The sequence below is a fragment of the Vombatus ursinus genome, unplaced genomic scaffold (assembly GCF_900497805.2).
Source record: "Vombatus ursinus unplaced genomic scaffold, bare-nosed wombat genome assembly UNPS02014812.1, whole genome shotgun sequence".
In the NCBI taxonomy this organism is placed as follows: Eukaryota; Metazoa; Chordata; class Mammalia; order Diprotodontia; family Vombatidae; genus Vombatus; species Vombatus ursinus.
Window position 1 is genome coordinate 14,971,833 of NW_020954590.1, and position 23,403 is coordinate 14,995,235.

General features: G+C 36.2%; 1 protein-coding gene across 2 annotated transcripts in view; it reads left to right on the forward strand.

Annotated features, from left to right (window-relative positions):
- Positions 1-23,403, forward strand: part of LOC114054099 (uncharacterized protein C8orf34 homolog) — a 393,219-nt gene that overhangs the window by 280,606 nt on the left and 89,210 nt on the right. For both annotated transcript variants that reach the window (XM_027877214.1, XM_027877215.1), the window contains exon 10: positions 7,313-7,386. In XM_027877214.1, the coding sequence (XP_027733015.1) occupies positions 7,313-7,386 (74 nt within the window). The remainder of the gene's footprint in view (positions 1-7,312; positions 7,387-23,403) is intronic.

Genomic DNA, 23,403 nt, shown 5'->3' on the forward strand with positions numbered 1-23,403 from the left:
AAAGTAGGGTCAACATAACATTCATCCCATCAAGTTAAATATAACACAAATAAAACTTAACATGTCATATGTACATTTTTCCTCCCTGAAGAGCTAGTTCTTAAACATTCACCAGCATACCCCTTTACAAAAACAATAGCATGTTATTTCTCGATTACCAGTGGCCCTGGTGAGGAGATGAAGGACTAAAACCTCTCTCCCAACTGAGGGCTTAATTCTTGCCTCATCATTTGAAGACAGTTGTGTAGGAAAGAGAACAAGACTTTACTTTGTGTCAATTAGTGCCTTTTAAATGCACGGTTCATGGCCAATCAAAAAGACTCCTCTATACCACCTAGCTAATGGATTGGAACTAATTACAAAGTATTTGTACATGTTACAAAATCCAAGAGGGGATTGTCTCAGCTGAGCATACTGCGCATGCTTGTAAGACCAAATCCTCTTACACTCATGTAACATGTATGTTCTGGAGCCCACTCTTTTAGGGCCAGATGGGCTATACTTTTACTTCAATTGCTCTGGTATCCTGATTAGCTTGTGGGTGTATCTTTCCTTGCCATTGGCTCAAGACCCACTCTCTATGCTCCATTTTTAGGGGACCATTTTAGTAGGATGAGCACCCCAGTTCCATTTAACCATTTAACACTGATACTTTTTAAAGGAAATATTTACTTCCAAGATATAGAAAAAATAAACATCTAAACATTTTCCTCAACAACTCAGAGTTCTAGTCTTCCCTATATCACCTCAGTTGGGAGTGGGAGAGTGTTTAGAGAGGGATTTAGGCTCATAACTTAGCTCAATTCCTACATAGCATTGATCAAACCAAATTCACATCCAAAGGCAGGCTTGTTGCTGGATGAGGTCTTTCACTGGGCTTTGATCTGAAAGGTAGTTGCCAAAGATTGCTTGTTGCTTTTGGGGGTATCAATGCTGGGCCAGCTGTGATGTTTGGGTGGTCACTAAAGCAAAGATGCCCTTTTGAATACCTCCAAAGTTAATCAAAGAGCCTGTTTCACTATGGATGTTAGCTGAGCAGAACCATTTACTGAGTGTCCATGTATCCATGCATAATACAGTCTTTCCAACCTACTTTTCTTATACATCACAGTAATTTTCCTGGAGATAGGTCATCAATGTCCTTCACATGGAAAGATGCCACCTGATCCCTAGTGGTTCTCAATGTGGACATGGCACCATAGAATTTGAGCAAGTGCCAGACCCCTATTACCTTTATTTAATACTTTAGATTTTATGAAGCTTTCTTTTTTTTAAGAAATGTTTTTATACTAATTTATTTTAAACTTAAATACTAAAACTTACAGTAAGAAAAGAAAAAGAAACATTATAAACTTAAATATAAAAACAAATACAAAATAAGAAAAGAACAAAAAAGCATTGCTATGTATGCAGCAGGACATGAGAGAAGATTCAAAACATAGAGTAATTAATTTCCATTTCAAGAAAGCCTATATCATAGATACTATGCACTGTGTTGTGAGCTGTCCATCTTTTCTTTGCTTCCTTGTAAGTTTTCTTTTGTTCTCTGCTGTGCACTTTTTACTTTGTTCTATTTTTCCTCCTTCCTTCCCCACCTTCCCCAAGAAGGCTATAATTAAGTGCAGATGTGTATATATATATATGCATAGATAGATACTGATATATAGTGGATGTGTGCATATATTTCTGTATACAGATATATACACACATATACAGTGCAGATGTGCATTCACACACATATATAAAAACATATACATATATACATACATATGCACACATAGAAACATACACATATACACTCAAAGATATATACATCCATACATACATATGTACACTTATGTACACAGACATATACATAGATATCTATAATCATACTCATATATAGACATATACTTTCATATGCATCTATATAAGACAATACTATACTAATTTGTCCTCTGTTTCTCTGAGGGTGGATATAACCTCTTCCTTCATAAGTCCAAGTCTTTCCATATTCTTCTAAGTCCACCAACTCATCATTTCCTACACCACAGCAATATTCTAACCTTATAGTGTCTAGTTACTTTAAATAGTCTAACACAATATTAATTAATATGGCTGACATATAGTATAGTTTCCCTGTTTTTCTCTTTCGATTACATCTATTTTAGCTTTAACTTTGTCTGAGATCATGTTTATGAAGCTTTTCTATGCACATTTAATCCTCACAACCACCCAGTGAAGTAGGTATTTTTACTCCCTTTTTCAGATCAGGAAGCAGCCTTGGAGACATCAACACGCAAAGGCTTGTCCAAGACCAAGCAGCTAACAAGTGACAGTGTTCTTTCCTTTAGACCCCACTGTTTCTCAAAAGAAAAGGAAGGTCAAGGAAAAAATAATAATTAAAATGACCAAAGCCCATTATATCATAAAGTCACAGTAGCATAGTTTACTTGCCAATCAGTCTCAGGTTTTGTTTTGTTTTGTTTTAATTTAGAGAGTGGGGAGGGCCATGGATTATTTTCTAAAAGCACATTTGCCACCACTCAGGTGAAAAAGGAACGAAAAGAGAATAAAACAACAAATACATTACTAAACTCTAAACATAGCTTTAGGATTGGGCTCTGCTGATAAGATTGTGAGCTTCTTGAGGGCAGGAACTGGGTCTCTTGCCCTTTTTTTCTATCCCATTGCCCATTTTTGTATTTGGCATATAATAGGGGCTTAACAAATATTTATTAATTGATTGAATGATTGATTGACAGGAAGGTACAAGAAAGACATTTTATAACAAGGTCAAAGAAACAGATTTACTAAATAAAAATAACAAAAGCAGCTGAAATTTCCACAATAATTAGTAGGTTACAAAGTGTTTATAACCAGTATATCTCTTTAGTCTAGAACTACCCTTTGAAATAGAGGACATTATTATCCCTATTATAAACATGACAAAAATCACTAAGTCTTAGAGTTAGAAGAGATGTGGTATTATTTGTGGCAATGAAAATATGTATTTATATAGTACTTTAACTTTTGCTAAGCACTTTATAGACATTGTATAGATACAAGCCGTCCTAAAAGTCTTAGTGCAATTTTAAGCTATTAACTTTAAAGCTGTTAATCTTTAATAGCTTAAAGCAGTGTTGTCAAACTCAAACAGAAATGGGGGTTTAATCCTTACTAATCCTTCCATAAGGATCCCTGAAGGCCACATACTTATTTAGTTTTAAATTTGTAATATTATCTATGTTTTATTGCATTTTTATTTATTTTGTTAAATATTTCCCAATTACATTTGAATCTGGTTAGGGCTGCACTCAGAAGCGTGTGGGCTTTATGTTTGGTATCTCTTGCTTGAAACTCCAAGACTTTTTGGACATCCTACGTATCTCCTTGGGGCAGCTAGGTGGTACAGTGGATAGAGAGCCAGGCCTGGAGTCAGGAGGACCTAAGTTCAAATCCTACCTCATACACTTACTAGCTATGTGACTCTGGGAAGTCATTTAATCCTGTTTGGCTCAGTTTCCTCATCTGTAAAATGAGCTAGAGAAGGAAACGGCAAACCACTTCAGTATCTTTGCCAAAAAAATCCCAAACGAGGTCATGAAGAGTTGGACACACCTGAAATTACTGAACAAGTATATCTCTCTGAGAATCATAACAATCCTAGGAGGTAGGTTTTGCAAGTATTGTCATTTTCACTTTGTAGACAAAGAAAATAGAGAGGCTAAGTGATTTTTTTAGTCTACCAAGCACAGAGGTGATATTTTCACCAAGTATTCCTGACTACATCTAGCACTCATTCATAGCCTTGCCAGTCTACTTAACAAGTGGACATCTAGTCTTTACTTGAATGCCTGAAGGAGATGCAGTCCACTACCTGTTGGGTAGGCCACTCCTTGTTTGGAATTGTCTAATTAAGAACACTTTTACTTACTTCAAGCCTAAGTTTGCTTCTTTGCAATTTCCTACCACTGTTCTTGACTCTATCCTCTGAAACCAAAGAGAAAAGGTCCATTACCTCTTCCATGTGACAGTCCTTCAAATACTTGAAGACAACTATTACATCCCTCTTAAGTCTTCTCTTTTCCAAGGTAAAGATGCCCAATTCAAATAGTCCTGAAATGGTAGGATCTCAAGGTACTTCACCATTGTTTCCAGTGCCCTTCCTAAACAAAATATGGCTCCCAGAACTAATCTGGCTATCCCAGATGCTGTCTGACCATAGGCAAGGGACTTCCTTCATCCTGGACACTGTGCTTCAGATATGTAAGATTTAGTGATGGAGTGCTTGGACCCCAGCCCTAGGACCTTATCTGTCCCTACCATATAGACCCTATCTCTGTCAATAACTTATGAGTGGGCCCAGTGAGGCAAACTATGTCTCCCTGTTACAAGAACAAGCTGACCTCTGTAGAATTTCCCTTATGTGAACAGGACTATTTTGTACCAGCAGAACTGTCATGTACTGATTCCCACAGCTACCATATACAATCCAGAGGTCTAGCAATAGACATCAACTCCTGAGGCTATCTTGTTACAGATGTAGCAGACCAAAAAACACACCCCTTAGCATCCACCCCTGCCCCCCAGGCTTGCCAGTAGCAAATGATGCCTGCACCCAAGGTACAGAAATTATATGTTCCTATAGGAACTGACGACTCTTTCATCCCATCCTGCATCACCTTATTAGCATAGTTGGCACACAATGCACTAAGCTTTTTCTACATAAGCTTTAGCATCACTCCTGTTAGGTTGCAAGTTCCTTAAAGAGCTCTGCCTGCTATATAGCATTACAATAAACATTTTGCCCCTTGACTGGAAGACTGCTTGAGTTTGTGAATTCTTTCCAGACAACCCTGCCCTGAACCTCGGTATTTTGGGTCCCTGCACCCCTAAACTGCATCATTTAATGATGCCCAACATGGTTCTGGTTTGACCACATAGCAAGTTGGAGTGATGTAGAATAGGTAGAGGTTCATCAGAGGTGACATTAGGACATATTCTCTTCTGGCAGATTAATGATAAGCCTTTAATAGTCCTAGGTGATAGAGGTATAACTAGGTGGAGGTTACTAGAGTTTAGATTCAGTGCTTCATCACCTTGTCCTAGGACAGCTTTTCCCTCTGTCTACAATCCTTTATTCTCTTTTTTTCTCCTCCTTGGTGTTTCAAGAACACCCAGGAACAACCTATGAACAAACTCTTAGGCGGGGTGAGCAGTCCCTTTTCCTGGCATTACTGACACACAACAGGAGGCACTGTCTTCTGGTCCCTCTCCTTTCCCCATCAGAATTTATAGCTAAAGGTCTGTTGAAATGCCCTTATGAGGACATCTCCTGCTGAATATCAAAAAGGACATGGCCTAGCTGGCTCTAATACTCAACTAAGACCTAGCAGAAATTATCAAAATTGGTTAAATCTTTCTTTATGGTTAAAAAAAAAGATTTTATAGAATAGAATTTTTCAATTCAATTCAATGCATATTTGCTAGAATTTACATATAATGCTCTATGCTAAGTCCTGGCACTCTATCTCTCTTAAAATAAAGCACAAGGAATGTGGATCAAAGAAAATGGCTGGTTAACACAACTATGCATATGTATATACATGCATATGAACACACATGCACATATGCATACATGTGTACATATGCACACATATTTTACATTCTGAATTATAAATAAGCCTGATAATTACTCAGCTAGTATGGACAAAAAAAAAGTTTTGTTTATTTTTTGCTTGATTTACTTGGTTAATTCCAACTATATAGACCTCCCCTTAAAATTTTACCCTGCTTTTTAGAAATATATTTTTTTCATAAGCTGTCTTTTGGCTAAATGAGTATAATAATTAAATCTTAAAGCATCTCTGATTTCACCAGTTGCACCCTTTCCATCAATTCAGATAGAAAAGACAGCCTGCAGTGAATTTGATATCAGATAACCTGGGTTCAAAATCTGACTGTTGTTTATTAACTGGGAAACTCTGGACAAGTCTCTTAATATATCTGGACTTCAGTTTCCTCTTCTGTCAAATGAGAGGATCAGATTCACTGACATCTAAAGTCCTTTCCAGACTTAAATCCATAATTTTATAATCCCTCTATACTTTGGATGACATTAAAAAATTATGATCTTAAACATTAAAAGAACATTTCCATACACAAAGCAGATCATAGGAAAAGGGTCCTATATGAAATCATCCATTTTGAATAGCTTGCTTGTTTAAAAGTATGTAATAAATCCAACATGTTACTTTCAAACTATTCGGCTTGTCCGTGCTTCCTTCTAAACATCTTTATGTTCTCTTCTATGTATTTTTAAAAATGTTCCAATGGCCTGCTTTTATTTCGAGAAGTAGGGAAACATCACCATTCCTTACTCATCTTCCTCCCTGCCCCTTTCCCCAAACCAGTCATCTATACAAAAAGGGGGGTAGGTGGATAGACAGTACCTTGCAACAAATTGGAACAATCTAGCAAAATAAATCCATACAGTGACTGTGTCCAAAATATATGCCTCTATATCTAGTGACTACTGGAGACATGGATGGTCATTACTTTGATTAGAATTCTTAAGTCATTGAAGCTTTTTTTTTCTTTACAATCTTACTGTCCTTGTATAAACTGTGTTTGTTTTTTTATTTTTGTTTTACTGGCTTTGCTTACTGTACTCCAAGTCAATTCATACTTGCCGGGTTTTTCTGAAATAATTTCATTTGTCACTTCTAAAAGTTCAATAATAATAATAATTACATTCAATAGATTTATTAGCCATTCAAAAACTGTCTTTAAGAGGCAATCTAAAGTTATCCCTTAAAATCTCTTTCTTTTCTCCTCTCTCCCATTCCTCTCTTCCAATTTGATCCCTCCTTCAGTATCAGGAAGTTTGATGAGGATAATCATTTTAGGCTAATGTTCCTGAAAAAGAACATACTCCCACCCATTGGTCAGCTTTTGAGTTATTAAGACTTTCCTAATTTGGTTAGTCTGACCTTCAAAAACCAGATCTATCACTCTCCTTGTTCTCATAGGAGTATAAAGTTGAGACCTCTCAGAGTGTGTGCACAATAAACACAGCTTTTAAAAAATGAGGGTCTTCTCTACGACACTATGAGGTATTGGAGTTGGACTTTCATGGAAGAAATTAATCTAGTCTTAGCCTCAAATTATCATGCAATCTCACCATAATTTTTCAACAAGTTGTTATTGTTGATTTAACATCCTGCACACTGACAAGTATATATTTATCAGCATGCTAATTATCCTTATAAATTATGATTATAGTTACTGTAGTAAATTATGAATATAATTTATTCATTTCTTCTTATAGAAACAGATTCTTTATGTCCAACTGAAGCAATGGAGGATGATGAATTTGAAAGTGCTTCTCAAATAATAGGACCTGTAAGTATTTCAATGTATCTCTGTCTATATAATGAGTAATACTTATAGACTTAAGAGGAAACTGAACATTTTTCTCTAAATGCTAGAAAGAATAGAATGATTTAATTATCTAAGACTGCAAGAGGGGCTCTGTTAAAATCAAAGAACATTGGAAAATATGTATGGTTCAGGACATAATATTACATATTTTTGGCAACTTCTAAAGACAATTAGTCACTCCTTTTCATTAGATTTTAAGCTCTTTGGGCTCAGAGGCTCTACATCTTAGTCATTTTTGTATCAAGAAAGATTGTTTAAGTTAAATTCAAGTAAAGAGGAAGAAAAAGGGATGGAAATAAATCCCTCTCCTCCTGGACATTCTCTCCTCCCTGAGTTTTCATGTAACTTTTCTCTCCTTTTTCTCCTATCTGTATGACCACTAATTCTCAAAATCTTTTACCATATCACCATCTGTGCTGAGTCACTTAGGTACGGATGTACTCTAGGACATCTTCCTGGACCCTGTATCTTTTTCCTGGATGGTCTTTCTCTTGGTAATTTCCTCATCTCTCAATGGTTCGGTTATCCCCTCTATGCTGATGATTCTGAAATCTACTTAAGAATCCCTCCATACTTACATCTTCAGCTGCCTGCTATCTTCTTCCCCAGTTTCACACACACACACACACACACACACACACACACACATATATATTTATTTCTAGTAATTTCCATAGCTTCAAAATCTTGAGTTTCATCCCACCAAGTACCAGTGATTCCAAAGGGGTTGGATATCTTTGCTTTTATTAGGGCAATTATTTTTAACTTGGATCCATTTACACCCGAGAGGTCTGTGAATAGATTTCAGGGGTCCATGTACTTGAATGAAGAAAAATACATCTCTTTTTCACTAATCCATAATTGAAATTTAGAACCTCCTTCAATTATGAATATAAGCAACAAATATTATTTTGGAAGGGAATCCAGAGGTTTCACCAGACTGTCAAAGGGCTCCATGAAATACCCAAAGAAGTTAATAATTTTTGTATTGAAGGCTTTAGTTAAACTTGCTTGTTATTCACACCACATGCAATTGCATATATATATATATATACACAATATGCATATGTACACATATATATACACATACATGCATATGCATAACACCATGGCTCTCTTTTTTAATATTTTCTCCTATACATTTTTCATCCTTTCTATTTTCCTTTTCTATAACTGATATAATTCCAGGTATATGAAGATAGTTTTTTTCCCTCTAATTTTATTTTAAATCCATGTTAACCAAATCCCCACATGGTATTTTTGTAGACAGGCTAGGTCAATGATAGCATAGTGAAATAGAACTGGAATTGGTCAAAGAGCTGCCATACATACCAAAATATCACTTAATGCATACCTGAAAAATATTGTTTAATATTAACTTGGCAAAAGATATTTCTAGTGACATCACAAAGGCTTTTTCTGGACCCTAGTGCATTTAATCTTGAATCAGTGATTTGAATGAAGCACTAGCATTAATCATTGCTTTCTTTCACAGGTCCTTCCAGACTTGTTCTCTAACATCACATGTTCTCAAATTGTGTTGGAATTAGATATCAAGTTAATTATTCCCTTAATTTCCATCCACAAGGCTTCTAGAATTTGTATTTAAAAGACTCTAAATGAATTTAATATCAGAACCCTGAGTCCAGCTATTTCCAGGTGGTAACTGCTTTCACTAGGAAATAAACTTGGATTAGGGATTTGTTTTCCTTAGGTTACAGAGATTGCTTTTGCAGATATGGAATCCTTCCAGCATGCTGCTCTACCACTCCATGGGACAGTGAATTGGAAAGTTAAAAAGGAAAGTGTTTGCTTTATCTAAATCTTGATGCTGAATTTGAACAGGACATTTTTTTTTGCTTTCGTGCAGTAAAGAGAAAAAAAAAACTTCAAAGCAAACTTTGAATCTTGTTCTGCAAAAATATAAACATGCTACAAATGCTGAAAATCATTTAGTATGGTTTCCAACACATGCTGTCTCTATTTGCTAACTTTCCATGTTGACTATCAGATATTAGTGAGTGGGTGACTGTCTGGGACATTTTCCCCATTGGCTTAACTTGTTTTTGAAAATTTTTTCTGCATATATGTGTGTTTGTTTATAAACGAGATAATTAAAAGTCTTTCAAGTTAGATTTTTAGAAATTTGAGAATAAGCAAGCCCTTGATTTTGGCACTCCTTTCTCCTCCACCATCCCTTCAATCCTCTGTTCTGGAATTTTTCCTTGGCACCCCTGCAGACTGTGCATATTAAAGTTAGACTGAATGTAAATCCTTTTAATAAAAACGAACAACAACAACAACAACAAAAAGGAATCCAAGCAAGAATCATTGCTTGTGACCTTTCAGGTTTTTTTTTAATCCAGCGAGTAAAAATTCCTCAATGATTCTGCATCTTTTAGGCCATTATAGAAGCTTAGAAGTAGAAAGGACCTAGAGGTCATCTAAGCCAACCTCCTACTTGAAGCACAATTCTCCTTTATGCTATCCACCCAAAGTAGTTGTCCAACCTTTTCTTGAATACCACCAAGGGTGGCAAACTTGCTACCTAATGAGTCAGGTCATTTAATTTGGGGATAGCCCTAGATTTTTAGGAAATTCTTTCTTTTTTATTAATTTATTTTAATTTATCAACAATCACTTCCATAAGCTTTTGAGTTCTAAAATTTTCTCCCCCTCCCCAAGATGGAGTGCAATCTAATATAGACTTTATATATATACATTCCTATTAAACATATTTTCACATTAGTGATGTAAGTAAAAATTAGAACTAATAGGAGGAACCACCAGAAAGAGGAAACAAAACACAACAGAAGAAAAAATAACAAATAGTATGCTTTGATCTGCATTCAAACTCCATAGTTCTTTCTTTGGATGTGGATATCATTTTCCATCATGAGGCTTTTGGAGATATCTTAGATCCTTGTATTGCTGAGAGAGGTTAAGTCTATCAAAGCCAGTCATCACTCATTGTGGCTGTTACTGTGTACAACATTCTCCTGGTTCTGCTCACTTCACTCAACGTCAAACCGTAAAGTCTTTCCAGGTTTATCTGAATCTGCCTATTCATCATTTTTTATTGCACAATAGTATTCCATTACATTTATATATCACATTCATAATTATGATTACTATCTGTGTCTTTCTCTCTAACCTTTTCCCCCTATTAATGCTTTTCTTTCTCCTTTCTCCTTTTCCCTCCTCACTAATATTTTGCTTTTGACCACCGCCTCCCTCAGTCCCACCTTCCTTCTGTTAGCCCCCTCCCTTTTCTTTCCTCTTTTCCCTCCTACTGCCTATAGGGCATGTTAGATTTCTAGATTTCTAACTGATTATGTTATTCCCTTCTTGAGCCAAATCTGCTGAGAGTAAGGTTCAAACAATGCTCATCTCCCTCCCTTCTTTCCCTCTGCTCTAATAGGTTTTTGTGCCTTTTCCTGTGATGCAATTTACCCTTGTTTGCCTCCTCCTTTCTTTGTCTCTCAGTACATTTTCTTAGTTAGATCAGATTAATTCACTTACTTGTATCCATTTAACCCACTTGATTAGATTTTTTTCATCATTACATCAAAGTCTGTTTATACCCTCTCCCTTTATGTATACCCTTTTAACATTGTGTAATAACAATACAGTTCTCAAGAGTTACAAGTGTCATCTTCCCTTGTAGGGATGTAAAAAGTTTGCCCTTATTAATAACATGTTGTTTCTTTCTGTCCAGTTTACCTTTTTATGTCTCTCTTGAGTTTTGTTTTTGAAGATCAAATTTTCTGTTGAGCTCTGGTCTTTTTATCAGGAAGGTTTGGAAGTCCCCTATTTCATTGAATATCTATCTCCTCCCCTGAAAGATCATGCCCATTTTCGCTGGGTAGTTGCAATCCAAGCTTGGCTGCAATCCAAGCTCCTTTGCCTTACGGAATATTATGTTCCAAGCACTGCAGTCTTTTAATGTAGAAGCTGCAAGGTCCTGTGTAATCCTGACTGTGGTTCCATGATATTTAAATTGTTTCTTTCTGGCTGCTTGCAGGATTTTCTCTTTGACCTGGTAATTTTGGAATTTGGCTGCTATATTCCTTGGTGTTTTCAATTTGGGATCTTTCTCAGGAGGTGAGCAGCGGGTTCTTTCTATGGCTATTTTACCTTCTGGTTCTAGGACTTCAGGGCGGTTTTTCTTTATGATTTCCTGAAAGATACTGTCCAGGCATTTTTTTTTCATCGTAATTTTCAGGTAGATCAATAATTTTTAAATTGTCTCTCCTGAATTGATTTTCCAGGTCAGTTGTTTTACCAGTGAGGTATTTTACATTTTCATCTATTGTTTCATTCTTATGTTTTTGTTTGACTGATTCTTGCTCTCTCATAGAGTCATTAGCTTCCTTTTGCTCAATTCTACTTTTTTAACAAATTGTTTTCTTCTATTAGATTTTGTACCTCCTTCCCCATTTGGCCAATTTTATTTTTTTAGGGACTTGTTTTCTTCAGTGCACTTTTTTTCCAGTTGGCCAATTGTATTTTTTAGGGACTTGTTTTCTTCAGTGTACTTTTTTTTCTAGTTGGCCAATTGTATCTTGTTTTCTACAGTTTATTTTTGTCCTTCCTTTTCCAAGCTATTGACTCTCTCTTGCATACCTCTCATTTCTTTTCCCATTTTTTTCTTCTACCTTTCTCATTTGACTTTTAAAATCCTTCTTGAGCTCTTCTAAGAAGGCTTTTTGGGCTTCAGATCAGTTCATATTCCCTTTTGAGGTTCCAGATATGGGTTTGTTGACAATGTTGTCCTCTTCAGAATTTCTGCCTTGATCTTCGCTCTTCCCATAATAAGAATCTATCATATGTTTCTTTTTGCTCATGGTGTTTGCTTATTTCCTGGCCTTTAAAGATATTGGGCTCTCCTGCTGGGAAGCAGAGGGCACTGACCCAAGCTTCTTGTTTTGGGAGCCTCGGGCCTGGTCAATGACTTTGTGTGCTGGGGCCTCCAATCTTGGCAGTTGGAGGCTGTAGGATTCTGGCAGCTTACCTGGTGTTGGGCTGGAATTAGCAACACTAGAACTCTAGGGGTAGGATTGGGTAGTGTGCCTCCTGGAGATTTCCTGCTCACCCAGGCCTTTCCTTCCTTCTGCTTTCTTCAGCTCCTTTCAGATGGATGTTGTAGGGTGTTTATCCACCTGGGGCCCCTTGGAGTGCTACTTCCTTTAGTTTTGCTGAGGCACTGGGAGAGCCATTTGCTGTAGAATGCTGAGGCACTTGGTGGTTTTCTGTTGCCCCACCCTCAATGAGGCACTGGGGGCCCAGGTGTTAGTGTTTGCCTGCTCCATCATCTGGACTTCAGGATCTCTTCCTGGTATGCTGAGGCGGGGCTTTCTACTAGCTTGCTGGGATGCCTCCCCTTCTGTATTGCTCTCCTTCCCACAAGGTAAGAGGGGCCTTTCCAGTTAATTCCTCAAGCTATCTGGGCTACTGGACTGCTGCACCCTTCTGGTTCAGTTGTTCTAGGGTTTTTCCTGGGGTGTTATTTTCTGGGCTTTCAGGGGTTAATAGGGGTGAGTAAGAGGGACTCACATCTTACTCCACCATCTTGGATCCCGGAAGCGGAAGTCCCGGGAATTCTATCTAATGAACTGAAATCTATCTTCTTACAACTTCCAACAATTAGTCTTTGTTCTTCCCTCTGAAGCCAAGTAGAATTACTCTAACTCTCTTCTACTTGTATTTAGTAGCCCTTCAAATATATGAAATCTATGATTATGGAACATGTTTTAAAATTTTGAACTGACATCTAGAGTTTTGTACAGAGTTAAAGAAGCAAATTATACAAGTCTTCAGTTTTAAATTCATTTCTGCTTGAATGTGCCTGCCAAGTAGATGGGAAAAGGAAAGAAGGACAGTTTACGATTTTCTTTTACCTGAAAGCTCCTATTATTACATCTTTCTTTTTCTCTCCTTGTCATCCTGTCTGTAGGAAGACACCTAAACATACATAAGCTTCTTCTCTGGTGAACATTAACTCACGGTTGTCCTTGACTATTATATACAATATTTTCACTTCCTCAACTCCTATTTCTTGGCTCCTTAATAGAGTTGATAATCTTCCTTGCCAAAGAAGAGCAATATGGGGGTGAGGTGGAGAGAAGGAGGATCCAAAACCTCTCCTTTTGTCCTATAATTAACCATCTAGTATGTATGGCACTTGCATAGAATGGGTAGACCCTAACTCCCACACTAGCACTAGCGATTAAATACCCAAATAAATGACATTTATACACTGTTTTGGGACAGCTAGGTGGTGCAGTGGATAGAGTGCCAGGCCTGGAGTCAGGAAGACTCATTTTCCTGAGTTCACACCCAGTCTCAGACACTTAGTAACTGTATGACCCTGGGCAAGTCACTTCATCATGTTTGCTTCAGTTTCCTCATCTGTCAAATGAGCTGGAGAAGGAAATGGCAAACCACACTGGTATCTTTGCCAAGAAAACCCCAAATGGACCTACAAAGTGTCGGACATGACTGAAAAATGACTGAACAACAAGAACAGTAAGCTGCTTTAGAATTTATAAAGTACTTCACAATCATTATCTCATTTGATTCTTATAACATCTCTGTCAGGTAGGAAAGGCAAAGCAAGTGTTCCCACTCTCATTTATAAATAAGAAATTTAGGCTTAGAAAAATAAAATTACTTGCTTGAGATGAAGGAGCTAATGATCAGCAGACCTGAAACTTAAACCCAGATCTCCTAGGGCCAATATTCTTTCTACTATATCTGAGCAGATTCCCAACACAATTCAGAAGAATAAAAGCAACTTATAAGTTGACAAATACATTTTTTCTAATGTGGTATTAAATTAAAAAAGTGTTTTGTATAATTTTCTCCTTGGATGTTTTGTGGTGTGAGAAAGTATATGTTAGTATCCTCCTGTAGAATGTAAGCTCTTTGATGGCAGAAACTAATTTTTGTCTTTGAATTCTCAGTAATTTGTTCAGTGCTTAACAAGTGTTTGTTGAGATTGTTTTATTGAATTATAGAATTCAATAAGAAGTAGAGAATTGTAGAGGGATAATAGACTAAGAATCTAGAGAGTTTACATACAACATGTATGCACACATACATAATACAACATACACACATATGTATATACTTCTAAAGTATATATATATATGTAATATGAATCCTTTTACTTTATACACACATATATACATACATAGATACATAAATGCATATATGTATACTGTTGAATTGTATATTACACATATGTATCCTTTTAATTTATACATGCATACATGTGTACATTCATGCATGTGTTTTTAAAAGCACTTCACCTGAAATGAAAATATAATAGAATTGTTCAGAAGATATGATATCATGATGACTAAAAGCTATTCAGTGATATACTTGATATATCACTCAGAATAAAATATTTTGGGTTAAATTGGCTAAAGATAAATTAGATGAGCCAACATGACTTCAATTTTTGACATATTCAAAGTACTTGTGTGTCTGTATGTATATACACATACATCCATGTCTATATTGATATGTGCATATACACATATACACATGTGCAAATATGTACATATACTAATAGGTATTAATATAGGAATTTAAATTATATACATGTATAACAAGTAAAAAGGTGAAAATAGATCAAGCAATGGGTTGAGCTGGGTCCTACTGAATTCAATTCATAAATAGGCATTTATTAAGCACTTACCATATGTCCTGTGAATGGACCAAAAATGAAATCATGCTTGCTCATAAGGGAGTAGGATAAAACACCTTTTTTTAGCTAATTCACCTCAAAATATTTTGCCTTGAGCATCCAAATGCATTACTAAACTATGTTAAGCCATTTTGATATTATGTCTTCTGAACAATTCTATTCTATTTCCATTTCAAGTGAAGTGCTTTTAACCAGCTAGCCTGAAAAAGAATGGATCAGGTAGTTGGCTTCTAAGTTAGTCGTATTACCACCTTTCAGAATCAATCTTTCAGTTGCTATGACTGTTAAAGACATTTTCCTAAAAATGTCCTGATAGAACTTAACTAACCTAATGAATTTAGCAGAATAATTTCTACCTTTTGTGTGTGTTTGTGTGTGTTTTTGTTTTGATTTTTGTTGTTGTTGTTCCAGACCAAGTGCGTCTATTGATATAGGGAATACCTCATATTGAAATTCTGTCAATTGTTGCAAATTAGCCAACCCTGCAGCTGTCTTAGAGAGTCATTGAGGGCACTGAGAGTTTAAATAACTTATCCACAACCCCACAGCCAGTATGTGTCAAAAGCTGTACTTCAACACAGGTCTTTGCGACTCTAAGGCTGGCCCTATGTTCACTCTCCCAAACTGTTTCCTAACCAGTAACAAAGTGGTTTATTTTGCTTAACTGCATGTGTTTTATTTCCTGGGTACCTGGCAGAGTAGCATGTCCTATCATTGGAGTCTCATAGGATTCTAAAGCAGGATGGAAGAAGAGACAATGATAGTCTAAAAGAGTTGAAAGGTGAATGAGGGGAGGAAGTTAGCTAAGGATAGGGCCGTAGTGGTGAAGACAGTCAGAAGCAGGGCCAGGAGAGAAATGAAAGACTGGTCTGGGTCCATCCTCAAAATGGAGGTTCCAGAAGAAACTCACCAATGAGAGAAGGAGGACATAGGAGTGTAGAGATGTTCCAGGATGAGGAGGACACAGGGAATGAGAAAACGTCTAGGGTAAGAAGAGAGCTGAGTGAATGACAAAGTCCAGAGGGTCAGAAGAATATACAGGGTAGGAATGCTAGCCTGGGCTCTTCCTCAACATTTTCCCCCCATTGCTATCACTACCCTCCATTCTTTCCCATGGCTCCCTCCCATAGTAAGTCAGCCAACAAACTTTTATTAACCACTCACTTTGTTCCAGATCTTGTGCTAAGTGCTGGTGATAAAAAGAAAAGCAAATAGGAATTCCTGCCCTCAAGGAATTTGCATTCTAAGGGGTGGGGGAAAGAACATGTAAAACATGTAAATCTCTTACTCATAACAAATAAGCACATCAAACAAGGCAGCTAGGCTAGGCAGCACAGTGGATAGAGTGCCAAGTCTGGAGTCAGGAAGATTCATCTTTCTGAATTCAAATCCATTTTCAGAAATGGCAAACCACTCCAGTGTCTTTGCCAAGAAAATCTTAAATGGGGTCACAAAGAGTCAGACACAACTAAAATGACTAAACAGCAACATAGTCAAACAAAACAAATTTATACAATGATCACGTCAGAGAAAAAATGTCTCATTCTGCACTTCTGCTTTGTCATTTCTTCATCAGGTTAAAAATATACTTCATTATCAGTCTTCTGGAGTTACAATTAATTATTGCATTTATCAGAGTTCTTGAGTCTTTCAAAGTCATTTTTCCATTATATTATTGTACTCATTATGTAAAGTCGGTATCACGTTTCTGTGGACTTTTCTCTCCATTGGTTCATATTCTCAGATTTTTCTGAATTAATTTCTTTTGTCATTTTTCATAGTTCACTAAATCCATCTATCGACCATAATTAGCTGAGCTAATTACTTTGTTCTTCTGGTTTTACTTCTTGGGACTCTCTTAATCCATAGGATTGTCCAAGCAATGAGTACCCACTTAATATCCAGTTCTTTGCTTTCTAGATTTCTTTTTTGTCTCCTGTGTTTTCATTTCAAAGATTCTTCCTAGCTGAAGGCTTTTCATCAAGCAGCCTTGAAAGTATTATTCTATTAAATGTTCATTCCTCCCACCCTTTCTGGGATTATACTCAATTTCCAGGGTCATTCTTTGTTGTAAGACATTTCAGGGTTTTTTATTATTTTCTCTCTTTTAGAAATATATTTTAAAAAATATATACAGTTGGATCATGGTCTTATGTGATCTTGATACTTACCTGATCCTTGGTACTTAAACACTTCCTTTCTGGATGCTTGAAGAATTTTTTCTTTAACTTGTAAGCTATGGACTTTCACCAAAACATTCCTGAGTGTTTTCAGTCTGTAGATTCTTTGGGTATTAAGTCAATAGGTCACTTTGCCCTATGGTACAGATTTGTGGTGTTTTCCTTTATTCTTTCGGGAAATATAGAAATCAGGGTTTTTTGACAAGTTTTTTTGGGGGGGTCATGATTTTTAGGAAATTTGATGATCTTTTATGTCATTTTTCTTCACTCAATTTTCCAGGTCATTTGTTTTTGATGGTACGTACTTTACCTGTTCTTCTAACTTTTAAATATTTGGACTTTGTTCTAACATTCCTTACTATCTCTTGAAATCATCAAAATCTGTTGGCTTTATTCTATTTTTAGAGAGTTTACTTCTTGGGTCAGGTATTCTGCTTTCTAAATTATTCAACTTTTTAACAGTTTCTATCTCAACTAAATCCATTTTTTTTTTAATATCTCTAGCTTCATTTCTTCTACCTGGCCTTGGAGTCTTTTTAGCCAAGCCATTCATTTTTCTAAGACTCTGTTTATATTTGTGTAATTACTTTGTTCTTCTGGTTTTACTTCTTGGGCCTCTCTTAATCCATAGGATTAGTGCATTGTATTCAGAATTTTCTTATATTTATTGTCTCTAGCCCAGGTTCTCAGATTAGCATGTTGTGCCAAGGCCATTCTCCTCCCATACTTACCTCTCTCCCCCAGTCCCACTCCCCACACTCTTATGTGATGAAATGACCCTGTTTGTTCCTGACCCCTCTGTAGTCTGGATTCTTAAACCATTGAAGCTCTAGATGGGATCACTGAGACAAGGATTTGCCATCTGCAGCAGTCCCTGGCTTCTACATGGGTGTCTGATGGCACAACTCAGGCCTTTGGCCCTGTCAGTTAGTCATCATGTATTAATCATCATGTATTAAATGTCTACCATGTGCTAGGCACTGTGCTAATGCTGAAAGCCCTGTCTCTATTTCTTCTTGTGTGAGAATTGGCTCCTGGGAGGCCCCAATCAGATGTTGGCGTTCTCAAGCTTTCGTTCTGTAAGGCCCCTTGGCAGTAGAGCCTAGGTGCTGAACTGATCTAGTCTCCTGATGTGGCTTTGAAAGGAGTGTTGGCTTTAGGACCCCGTGGATGATTCCTAGCACCTTGCTTACTGCTGTGGTTCTGAAGACTTTGAGGCATCAAATGCTCTGCCCAGCCCTGTCTCCCTTTACAATCTACTTCTTTTCATTGTTCATTACATGGAGCAGACCAGAAAGCCTGTGTTTCCTGAAACTTGTTAGTCTATAACACTCAGTGAGGGTCTCCAGTGGGCCTCTGTATCCATCACTGGTCCTCTAAATTTAAATGTTAAGTCAGAGGTTGGAGACTTACAGGAGGAAAAACTGTTACTTGACGAGCAATTCATTTCTGATTGACTGCTGAGGTATCATAACATTCTGTTTCTCACGGCTTCTATCTCCTAATGGTGGGTCTACAAGGCTAATTTTCTGGGATTGCAGTTTTTCATGATTCCTCCATTTTCCCTAGTTCACAATTTATGAGAAAATACTCATAAATTCAGGTCAAATGAAGATGTGATATTAATTAGAATGCAAATACAGATAAGAAAAAATATAGATAAAAAAAGTCCATCTGTGCATGACTCTAGCAAGAAACATTTTTTTTTTTCCTCTCTAAAAGGTAGGTGTGGTGGATAGAGTTGGCAATCAACTCTAGGGATTTGGGGTGGAAATGGCATTGCTTCTTAATAAGTTCTTTTGTAATTTTCCAAAGTATTAAGCGGATTGAATGTACTAGTTTTTATGAATTCCCTTCCCTAGGCAGACTTTGCTGTTGACATGTAGTCAACTAAGACAGCAGCAGTATTTGGATATGGTTCCTGTTCCTTGGCTGATTGGTAACTAGTTCATTGAAATCCTTTTAGAATCAGTCTCAGGGAGCTCTAGGGAAATACATAAAAGAGGAATTCCACTCTACATCACGAGCATTGACTGCTTGGAGCTTTGGGAGGTATTTTGAAATCTGTTGAAGTTATATGAAGTTTCACAATATGTAGGTTTGCTACAATGCATTTTATTTTAATTCTCTCCTATCCACGAAACCATTTGCAGTCTAAACACTGGGTGTTTCTGTGGAGCACTTCTTTCACCTCATTCCTCCCTTCTCAGGCTTTGCCTGGGAATTTTATCATGATATAACATATTAGGGAAGATATTTACAAAAATAACTACACTTACTGGATTAAATTAAATAGCAAAAAAAAAAGAGTTGCACCTACAACTTTTTAGTAGCAAAAAATAAAGAGAAGATATTTTATTTTTAAAATGTATCTTTCAATATTAACTCTTCGACCATTGTGCTTAATCTCCTTTCTTAGAATTCTAGGGTTGTTTTTGTTTGTTTGTTTTTAAAGTGACTTCTTGTCTTTAATGTTTGATCCTGACATGTACTACCCTGTACCCTGTGAAGTTCATTTCTTTTCATTTTTTTGTATATTCAAAGAGATTTATTGATTTTTTTAAAAGCATATGTTAACTAATGGTAGTTAGTACAGAATAAAAGATACTTGGACTTGAAACCTGTAGAAACTTTGTCTAACTTGTTTGCTTCAAGAAACATCTGACTTGTGCAGTATAAATTTGATGATCTATTGATATGGACAACAGATGCTCCTGAAATTTATGATTTAGTTTCCAGTCAGTTTTCATAGAGAACACTTACTCTTTGGTGTTCCATCTATATGAACTCTTTTTGTTAGACAATGGCTTTATAATTGATGTAGGCATTGGACTTCATGACCTGGCAATGTGGTTCCTATCTCTTTATCCTCCATCTCTTCATCCATTGTATCTCGTACATTATGAAGTTCAGTGCCCATGAGACAAGTAGGTCTAAATGAATATCCTCACCTAAATTCAAGCTTCCTCCAAAGATATGATTTAATATTTAAGCACAATTTATAAAGTTATAATGTAGAAAAGGGATTAAAATTGTTCTGTTTAGCTAGATTTGAGTAGAAATTGTGAAGAATAAAATTTAGACTTTCCATAAGAAAGAATTACCTAACTATTACTACTATCCAATAGTGGAATGAGTGCCCTTAGGAGGTAGTATAGCATGTTTCCACTCATCTGGAGGTTTTTCATCAGAGTTTGGATGACCACTTATCAGATATGTTGTAGAGGGAATTCATTTTCAGATATGGTTTAAACTACATGGCCACCAAGGGTCCAACAACTTTGAGATTCTGTAAGTAGACTTGGTATTAGAAAAAAAAAAAGCTAGCAACTGCACAAAGATTAATTTAAAAGTAAAAATGAATGTCTATGTGATTTTAATTAATTTTGTCACTGCAGGCAACATTGAAATTGTTGAATAGTTATGTGATCTTGCCTTATAAGTTCACAAACAAATAACAGCACAAAAAAGGAGGAAAATCATGTTCATGGTGTCAAGAATAAAAATAAGTTAACTTGTTTTCTTGTAATAAAAAAGAAATTAAACAAAACAGTATTTTGTGAATGTTCATTATTGTCTCGCCAAAAAGCAATAGTACACCAACAATGAATTTTTCGTCTTCAAAGATCGTGTTGACAAATTGCTGGCAGCTAATTGTTAGCAATGAATTGCCCGGCTGGAGAAGAGAGTGACTAATAAATTTTTTCCTCAAACATTAAAGGTCTTTGCCATTGATTTTTCCATCTGGCCTGTGGAATTATGCTTGGCTTTTATAGCTTTGGAACTCAGGGAGCCAAGGCAGCTTCTTAGACCCAAATGCTACAGTAAACTAGTTATCTATTGAAAACTCAAACCCATGGGGTTTTCCTTTTGACATTTCTGCCTTGTCAATATGTATTGCATTAAAAAGATGGAAATATTTATCTAAGTTCTTGCATATTTATTTTTTACTACTAAGTTAAGTTCAGTACGATTTTTAAAAATAGTCTTCTAAACCTTATACTCAATTTAATGACCTTATCTCTAAATAGAAAAATAAATAAATAATAATTTATGAGAATCTATAGTAAAATGGATTTGGAAAAAAAAGAACTGATCGCTGTCTCTTTGGCACCTGTATAAAATTTGTTTCTCCACTAGTAAATGTTAATAAAAGAATGACCAATATGAATTGCCAAAAAAAGAAGACAATGGATTTCTAGACATAATGTCCTCCAGGAAACTGGTGGTCCCATATATTGTTCTTGCTAACTACTTTGTGGCCATTTCTGTTGAAATGTTTCCAAGTTCTTCATTTTAAAAAATAGTCGAACTTCCCCTCCCTGTAAATTTTAGTACCATGTATTAGTCCTTAGCTTTTATGATTCTTAGTGGATATTGATTTAATTATTTGTAATGATATATTTAAAGATGGGATAAAAAAAAAATTATTTTCAGATCCCAAATCACATATTTTGTACAGAATGAGAGGGAAAAGAGGCAGGGGTGAAGAAGAGAAGGAGGAAGGAAGGAAGGAAGGAAGAAAGATAGGAAGGAAGGAAGGAAGGAAGGAAGGAAGGAAGGAAGAAGAGATGGAGGGAGGGAAAAAACTCGTTGCCTTAGCTAACAACAGAAAATATATAGCATATATTGGTTCTACTAGAATCAACTATTTTGGGTGAATAAGTTCATTGGAAATATTTGAAGGGGATCCAGCAAGGGAGTGTAATATGCTAGAAACCACACAGGAATTCAAGTTAGAAGAGCTGAGTTCAAATCTTGGCTCTTCAACTTAATACCTGTGTGATGCTGGCTATAAAATGAGATGATTGAACTAGTTGACCTTGAGAGTTCTCTTCTAGCTCTGATCTCTGACTCCATTAAGTGACCTTTTCGGAGATGCACCAAATTCACAAACTATGCAAAATAAATATGTAGATTATGTAAAGTGGTTGGCTATAAAACTTTTTTGAACAGAAGCTTAAACACTTGTGAACTTCCTTTCACCTCACAACCACATTAATTCGACTGAGATCATTTTGTCCATTTTAAAAAGTGGTCAGATATAAATTCAGAGACTCTGGAATGTGCTGGCTGAAGCAAATAGAAAAAAATAAGAATAATATATTCCCACCATAGTGTTGACTGAATGTGATTTATTTCAGCATACGAAGTCAATTAGAAGAGGAAAGGCATTTGGGGAAATATGTCTGAAAGGAGATAGATTATTCATCTTTTTTTGTGTGTGCTTTGTAAGCTTAGTAGGTCAAATCAAAATTCTAAAAAATGCTAAAATAATTTTCTTAGTTTCTAAATTTTTAAATTAGAAGTTTTAAATGATTGCTTTTCTCAGTGAAATCAAGGGCATTTAAAAATTTCTTGCTGAATAATAATTAGCTCTATTTCTTATCACCTTCATGAAATAATGTTCTAATCACTCTATCAGTTTGCATAGATTATATAGACTATATTCTATTGTATATTATAATTATTTTTTAACTTTTATATCTTATCACATTATGAAGGTGAACCTGTGTTCTCAGGGGCAGCATTAGTAGATCCCAATATCTGATTGGTTTTACTGAGCTAGAAAACTTTTGAGGGGTATAGCCAGCAACAAGAAAGCCTAAAGACATTGGGAGGAGAACATTAAAAGTTTGGCTACCATAGTTCAGAAAAACCTCCTTATTGTGCTGGTATATTATGTGATGGTAGACAATTACTTAAATAAAATGAAATTACAAATCTCTATTATAGGAAAACAGAATCTCAAAGTTGAGAAGGATCTGAAAGATCGTCTATTCCAAACTGTACCTGAATCTGAATCCTCTCTATGACATCCCTGTTTATCATTCAATCTCTTTTTTTTTTTGAGGTTTGTTTTTTTTTAAGGCAATTGGGGTTAAGTGACTTGCCCAAGGTCACACAGCTAGTGAGTGTCAAGTGTTTGGTCTGAGGCCGGATTTGAACTCAGGTCCTCCTGACTTCAGGGTCGGTGCTGTATCCACTCTGCCACCTAGCTGCCCCCATTCAGTCTCTTTTTAAAGGCTTCCAGCAGTGGGAAACTACTGCCTCTCCAGGAAGTTCATTCCATTTTTGAAGAAA